Consider the following 6,615-nt stretch of genomic DNA (forward strand, 5'->3'; position numbering starts at 1 on the left):
TGTTCGCTAGTCTCCTAGCACCTAATATGTACCTAGCTCGTTTTTCCAGCCTTCCATATCTGAGAGACTAGTCCAAATGAGATGCGAAACGCGTACCCTTTGCAGGGGACTTAAATGCATGCTAATATAGCCTACAAGGAGCTTGCGCCGTCATTTCACTACTGTTTGCCCTGCCGCTTGTCTGGTAGCTTGTTACATATGATTATATGGGGTCCTAAATTCCGACAAGTCCTACCCAAAAGACCCAAATTTGCTTGCTGGCTTGAATATCGACTAGTTAGTGTTCATAGTCTTAATTGCTGGAACTTGGTTACATTTGGCTTTATAATGCGAGACGAAAACCTGTTTCATGTGCTGCAGCTCAATTATCCGAGAGAATGGCCGGCCATCGGTCTTCACTTAGTCGTAAGCTAAAGCATGCTTGTAGTGATCGAGAGGTAGCTCGGCGATCCGGTCAATTGCTCTGCAAATACCTGTTAAAAATAGTATGAAATCACAACCTCGACTCAACACGACAATCCGCCACCTCGCTCCCATACCAAGCACACCACCAAGTCGCCACCCGCCCATCCGGCATAGTCGGTTCCCCAATAACCAGAAGCGCATGGAAAGCCACCGCCCCAACCGCATAGAAACCCCAGAACGTAAACAGCGGTATACAGCTAGCTTCCAACCCGTGGTCTCCCCAGATGCCTCGACAGAGCTTGTTCCGGCTGAAGGACAGACTCAACACCTTCACTACCACACCGCTTAATATGGTGGAGACAACGTGAATAAAGAGCCTCAACGAACAACGCACCCATTCCGGATCGCACATCCTGAGGGCATCGACAATAGCGAACTCAAGCGCTAATATCGGTACGAAGCAGAGGAGCATGCGGCTTGGCACTTCGAAGCGTCGCGCGACCGAGGCAAGTCCTTCCATGTCGTGGAAGCAGGTGAATAAATCACGCCGTTGGCATTTTCTACCGTATCTTTGAAGACCCATTGCGAATACACGTGGCCGTCTAAAGAAAGGAAGTAGGAGCGCACAATTATGTTCGTAGGTGCGGGCATGCAGATGAGCATGTCCGAGTAGGAAGCTGTTCTGCACTGGAACCCTTTGTCGAGAATCGGATAGTGGAGGTCTAGGTAGAAAGAAATGTAGAGCGTGTGGTCGTCTTGTACGCTCCAGCATAACGAGCGGTGGCATGTTTGGAACTTCTCAGTCTCGAAGATGGGATGGCGGTATCTTGGAGCTACGGCTCCGTAGGTATCGCCAGCGTTTCGGGAAGTGATGCCATGCCACTTCTGGCATTCTGCAGCTCGGGCACTGTTGGCCTCGGTAATGCTGACATTGCGCACCTATAGGTCGCTCCGTCCATCAAAGCCAGCTAAAAGGTGGGGATATTGGGATGGCAGCCGCCACAATGGGCGACGGAGAGATGGAGTATTTTCCACCATTGCTTTCCACTGCTTGCACACCATGCCCCAGCGCAGGATGTCCTCATCAACGTGCAGTTCCTTCATGATCATTTCCGCTAGTTCTGGAACATGGAAGACTCGGGCGGCGGCAGACGAGATTGGCTTGTTGGAGGAGGGAACTCGACGTCGATGTTATGTGAGAAGGTTGATGGCGGGGCTGAAGATGCTGATGGCTTCCTCGACCACAGCAAGCAAGGATGGCATGGTTGCCAGGACGTCCGAGCGGTGGATCTGAGTGCGATGATTGTGGATGTTGTCTTCGCGATAGGACGTAAATTGCGGCGCTCATACCACCCTAAGTCCAAGTGTGAAAATGCCAGTAGCTGAGCAAAAGCGCCTTCTCTGGACAGTTGAAGATATGATCTGCTACTCTCCAGGGGACGCCATCTGGGGCCATGGCGTTAGGACAGAGGTCTGGACTTTGGGGCCTACGTGGAAAAGCTGCCAGTGGGGTGGTTGGACAGGGATGGGAGGTGAATGGTGAGAACAAAATGGCAGGCTCGACCTGAATTAAATAGGTCTCTGAACGAGGAGGTGCAGTGAATGGTTTGATGGGTGTTTGAGTGCCACGGAAGGTGCCTGGTCATATTGACGGTCGTGAATGGGGAATTTATAAGCTTGAGTTGACGGTTAATGGGGCTTGGAAATTAACGGAGATGGACATAACAAGCCTTTTTGAGATTTATTTCGCGATACTGCAAAAGAAAGCATGAAAGCTGTGTTGGATTATATTTTGAATCATCGATAGATGTGCTCATTAGATGTGAATATATTCGGTGAAGAAAGAGAAAGGGTACTAGGGTTGTCAAACTCTTGATATTAAAAGTGTCGCTGAACAATGTCGAAGAAGAATTAGAATAAAACGGCCTTGCGAGGTATCTTGAAGCCCGAAAGAAAAAATTGAAAGGAAAGCTCAATGCTCAGCATTACTCTTAGCGGCCCACCGGATATCCTTGGTCGGAACTCTTCCAGGCCCTTTCCACATATCATGCCGATCGACAAGACTGTTTGCCGTGTCCGCATGCTTGAGCTGATAGTCTACATGGTCCGGATCGTCCTCTGCCAAAGTCGAATCGTTGGAAGTTGTCTGAACCAAAACACTGTCGATAGTAACCGGGTTCTTCCCCGGCATCGCCGACAAGGATTTCGACCTCACAAGCTCTAAGTCCGCCAAGGACTCCTTCTGCATATCCTCGGACATGGACCTCTGTGTATTTTCCGCCGGCTGTGTCTGGCCAGCATTACTCAGACTCCGTTGCGGGCCCTTCTTCTTCTTTCCACCCCAACTCCCAGAAAACAGTCCCAAGAACCCTGGCCTCTTCGGGGATTCCAAACTCCTTCTGGGCGCCTTCTCTTTGTCCTCCTTCTCCGCAAAATCCAGCGGTAATTTCGCGTTTCCCCGAAGCTCTTGGTTGATATACCTCAAGGCCATGTCGGTTGCCTGCACAAACAACGGGTACTCTCCCTCGCAGGCCTCCCGAATCAGCTTCAACTTTGCCCAATCCCGCTTCATCGTTGCCCCACTCAAATCGGGGTGCCACCCCAAACTCTTGATATCAATCTTCATCCCCCGCTCCACCTGCTCTTGCACCCCAAACAAGTCAATCAACTCATCCACCTGCGCCTTAACCATATTAATAAACCCGTTGAACTTGTCCACATCCTTGACAGTCCAATGCTGGGCCACCATGCTCATCCCCCTTCTCGGCATTGGAATGCGCGCCTTCTTATGTGAGAGGTCCTGCAGCAGCGCATATTTCTCGCGAAAAGCTTCGAGACGGTTGAGGTCTACAGCCTGCTCGCCCACCCCCAAGCGCTTCGACGGCTTCAAGCCGTACGTCGCCATCATGTCCTCCCGCCCCAATTTTTCTGGCCTGCCGACAATCTCTTCCAAACACGCCTCGACTTTCTTCCTCACATCTTCTTCATCCAGCCGTGCATCGCGCGCCCCAAAGTTTATCGGCGCCGAGGGGTCTGGGTTCGTGAGCCCGGCATGGCTCGGGACGAACTGTGTCGCGATGGTCGCGGGGGGCGAGGAGATGCCGACGACGTCGCCGAAGATAAGGAGGCGGCCCTGTTCCAGCCCTAGGCGGGTGAGGGCGAGCTTTTGGTGGTGGGTGGAGGCGGAGGGGTGGATGAGGGTGAGGGCTTCGGCGGCGGTGGAGAAGAGGGTCGTCAGGGCGATGACGGACGCGAGGATGGCGGCTTGCTCTTCTTGGATGGCGGTTTCTAGCGTAGCTGTGTGTGTGGCAGTGTTTGAGGGCGCATTTGGCGCGTCTTTGGGGTCGCCGTTTGCGGTGGTGGTGGTTGTGGTGGACATGGCGAGTCAATCGATGCGCCAAGCGGGGTCGCGCAATTGTGGAGGGTTGTCGCCGAGGCAAAGAAGAACAATGAACGAATTGAAATGGATGTGAGGTATGGAAATGGGCATGAAGCACGGTATATCAGTTGCGACAGCAGCGAAAAGCGTCGTGGGAGTGACTGGCAGGGTTTTCCATGGCGAAGTTTGCATGCACCCCAGTGCCCACTTAGCTGTACCTTCGCGTCCACATGACGTCTCGGCCGCGTTTGCGGAGGGCAGGGCGCGCCCAGACATCAACAGAGCGGGGAACGGCCTAGCTGCATGTCGTGGGGCGTCGCGAGAGCCTGTCACCTGTGGACCGCGATCAGTAACAAGAAGCCGGTACAGGATGAGTTACATTACAGCCCGGTATGTATGGTATTTCACGTTCTTGACAGTAAATTATGGCGATGACGCTTGCAAGAGCGACGTCGAGATGCTTGGAAGACTTTTCGGCGCATGGCACGGGCACGCCTGGAGTCGCGGGGCAGGCCGAAAGCCGATCGGCAGCGCAAAAACGGCATGCCGATGTGACTCTGAGCCGCTCACGTGATCGGCCCCGCGCTCCCAACATCCATGCACGCATGTTCTCCCCGATGGTCGCGGTATCCCTAGTATCAGCCCCTTTCTAAGCTGCTGGTACGCCAAGGGCAGCCGAAGGAGGCTTCGTCGTCTTAACGGCCGCAGCCCCCGCGCCAAATTGGGCAACTTGACTCCCGGTAGCGGCAGAAGGAGCTTTCGTAGCCACGGTTGGCCTATTGAGAGCTGTAGGAGCAGACCAGGCTGGAGCAGACCAGGCTAGAGCAGTTGCACCAACAGCTGTTGGTGCAGTGCTGGCTTGCACCGGGCCGGGCCCAGATATTGCAGTCTTGAGGATAGGACCGATTCCCAGCTGTCGTTCGCCCATCGCTGACTCAGATATCGCCAAGAATGAAAAAGGAAATGAACTCTTGAACATTGACGAGAATGACAGCACAGGCGGAGGTCAGCCTGACTCCAACCTCGACTCAGGTACGCAACTTCTGCAAGAAGTGTTCATGCCAGCCACTGACTTTAATATAGCCGCAGATGCAGAGACCGAAGACGGGGGGCTGGAAGGTAGAGAAGTGGTTCAGCCCGAAGTAAACAGGACTGACCCTACCGTCGTCGAAGGGGAATTCCGCTACAGCTTCTACGGTCTCCGCACCCGGAAGGAGTAGAGGGCTGTTTCATCTGGATTGGAGATAGATGCAGCGTCGATGATGGCTCTCGACCTATCTCAGTCTGCTGAGACTAGAGGATTGGTTCTTTCTTATTCATTTGTATTGGGAGCATGTAGCAGCTAGAAGGCATTTTTTATGGACGAGAGATCAGCGCCTCTCTTGCTAGATAATAAACAGTCTGCAACTCAGCAAATTCTTAGAGCGCTCCGGTTTGTAGAGGGACTGCAGCATCGGAAAGGGGACTCTAGATGCGGGGACATTCGCGCCATTCCAACGATAGCGACAATACATGGCGGGAGCTACTTAACTGGCGTGTCCAGTGAATTGAAAACTTGATAATGTTGCAGCATTTAAACAGGGGGGAAGAATTCTCACAAGACTCAACTTCGCGCCACACACCGCCAAGCCCCAGTCCCCCACACCCATACACCCACTATTTGTCTTCTCCCTTTTATAACATGGACTCTCGTCGACTTGCCCTTTCCATTATAGATTCATCTTTAATCCCGAGCACGAAGGTGGTAAGCTTTTGTCTGTATGTCAGTCTCCTAAAGCATATAAAATAACTCTGCTAGGAAACTCTCGATTTGCGTGATCGCCTTGATAAGAATGCCTTGGGAAAAGGCCACTCTATCCTCAAAGCTCAGAGCACGGCTAAGAGGGGCCAGAAAGTTTCCAAATGGCCCCATGTCATCTACCAAGGCAATAGCAGATGTGCGGAACTCCGTTGATTCCGCTGTCATGGGAATGGGGTCAAGGCTAGTGGTAGTGAGGACATCGTCTTTCTGAATGGCCTCACAGCTTTCATCGAACACCTCTTGATGGTACATGGAATCCAGATGGCGGATGCTATGGTCCTGAGCAATTGCACTGCTCGAAAGATCACTGGCACAGAGATGTACGCTTTGTTGTGCGGTAGGCTGAGCATTCCCGCCATCATGAAGCGGCCCTGCGTGGTCACAGAGGAGTACGTGTCTATGGTAGCATCTACTACCCGAACTGAAGCCGAAGATGACTTTACGGCCACGAAGTCTTGCTTCCAGGAGACGTTCAGGAATGATGCCACCTCGACCAGCAAGTCAGAGAAAAGCCCGGTGATCACCGATAGCACTGTGAATGACCACTCTCAGGGAAAAGGCACACAGACGTCTAAAGTTGTTGATCCGGGAGAACTTGGCGTTGATATTCCTGAAGTCGAAGGCGTAGATAATCCTGAGTTCATGGCTGCCAACCAGACAGGTACTTACACGCATCTCTCCAGGAGTATCCAAACACGGCACTGACTCTGATAAAGTAGATAGTGGCGACAGGGCGGAAGCTAATGCCGAGTTTAAGCACACCCCGGAACCTGCCTTCAGCAGCTTCCAGACGGCGATGGGTGCAGTTCGGTACACGAACTAAAACTCCGCTTACAAAAGCACTCGGGGATTGGCGACTGGAGAAGAGACTAGCGTGCGAGGCACAAAGGCCCGGGATCGCTCGAAGTGGCTTGGCTTCTGAGGCAATGGCAGAATCAAGCTGGCTGTTGGCCGGAGGGGAGTGGTATGCCAGAGCTTTGGCGTCTGTTATCGGGTAGAAAGTCAAACGGATTATACGGCAAGGATTTTT

General features: G+C 52.7%; 4 protein-coding genes across 4 annotated transcripts; 2 read left to right on the forward strand and 2 right to left on the reverse strand.

Moving 5' to 3' along the window:
* Window positions 1-255: 255 nt before the first annotated feature.
* BDZ99DRAFT_299133 (uncharacterized protein) lies at window positions 256-1,340 on the reverse strand. The gene is made up of 2 exons (XM_033714177.1): window positions 315-1,340; window positions 256-261 (listed from the first exon to the last, which is right to left on the reverse strand). Exon 1 carries the CDS (start codon window positions 1,190-1,192, stop codon window positions 494-496), a length of 699 nt encoding a protein of 232 aa, XP_033576835.1. The 5' UTR covers window positions 1,193-1,340; the 3' UTR covers window positions 256-261; window positions 315-493.
* A 726-nt stretch (window positions 1,341-2,066) lies between these two features.
* On the reverse strand, window positions 2,067-4,208 carry BDZ99DRAFT_415835 (uncharacterized protein). Its single transcript, XM_033716767.1, has 2 exons — window positions 4,169-4,208; window positions 2,067-4,117 (listed from the first exon to the last, which is right to left on the reverse strand). The coding sequence occupies exon 2, from the start codon at window positions 3,782-3,784 to the stop codon at window positions 2,378-2,380; it is 1,407 nt and encodes a 468-aa protein (XP_033576836.1). The 5' UTR covers window positions 3,785-4,117; window positions 4,169-4,208; the 3' UTR covers window positions 2,067-2,377.
* A 1-nt stretch (window position 4,209) lies between these two features.
* Window positions 4,210-5,310, forward strand: BDZ99DRAFT_570529 (uncharacterized protein; the record flags this gene model as incomplete). Its single annotated transcript, XM_033728004.1, has 4 exons — window positions 4,210-4,410; window positions 4,455-4,524; window positions 4,577-4,816; window positions 4,868-5,310. 4 exons carry the CDS (start codon window positions 4,210-4,212, stop codon window positions 5,002-5,004), a joined length of 648 nt encoding a protein of 215 aa, XP_033576837.1. The 3' UTR covers window positions 5,005-5,310.
* A 155-nt stretch (window positions 5,311-5,465) lies between these two features.
* Window positions 5,466-6,408, forward strand: BDZ99DRAFT_476118 (uncharacterized protein; the record flags this gene model as incomplete). The annotated part of the gene is made up of 4 exons (XM_033722038.1): window positions 5,466-5,528; window positions 5,583-5,721; window positions 5,809-6,246; window positions 6,305-6,408. 4 exons carry the CDS (start codon window positions 5,466-5,468, stop codon window positions 6,406-6,408), a joined length of 744 nt encoding a protein of 247 aa, XP_033576838.1.
* Window positions 6,409-6,615: the final 207 nt, after the last annotated feature.

Source organism: Mytilinidion resinicola (genome assembly GCF_010093595.1).
Source record: "Mytilinidion resinicola strain CBS 304.34 unplaced genomic scaffold BDZ99scaffold_9, whole genome shotgun sequence".
Lineage (NCBI taxonomy): Eukaryota > Fungi > Ascomycota > Dothideomycetes > Mytilinidiales > Mytilinidiaceae > Mytilinidion > Mytilinidion resinicola.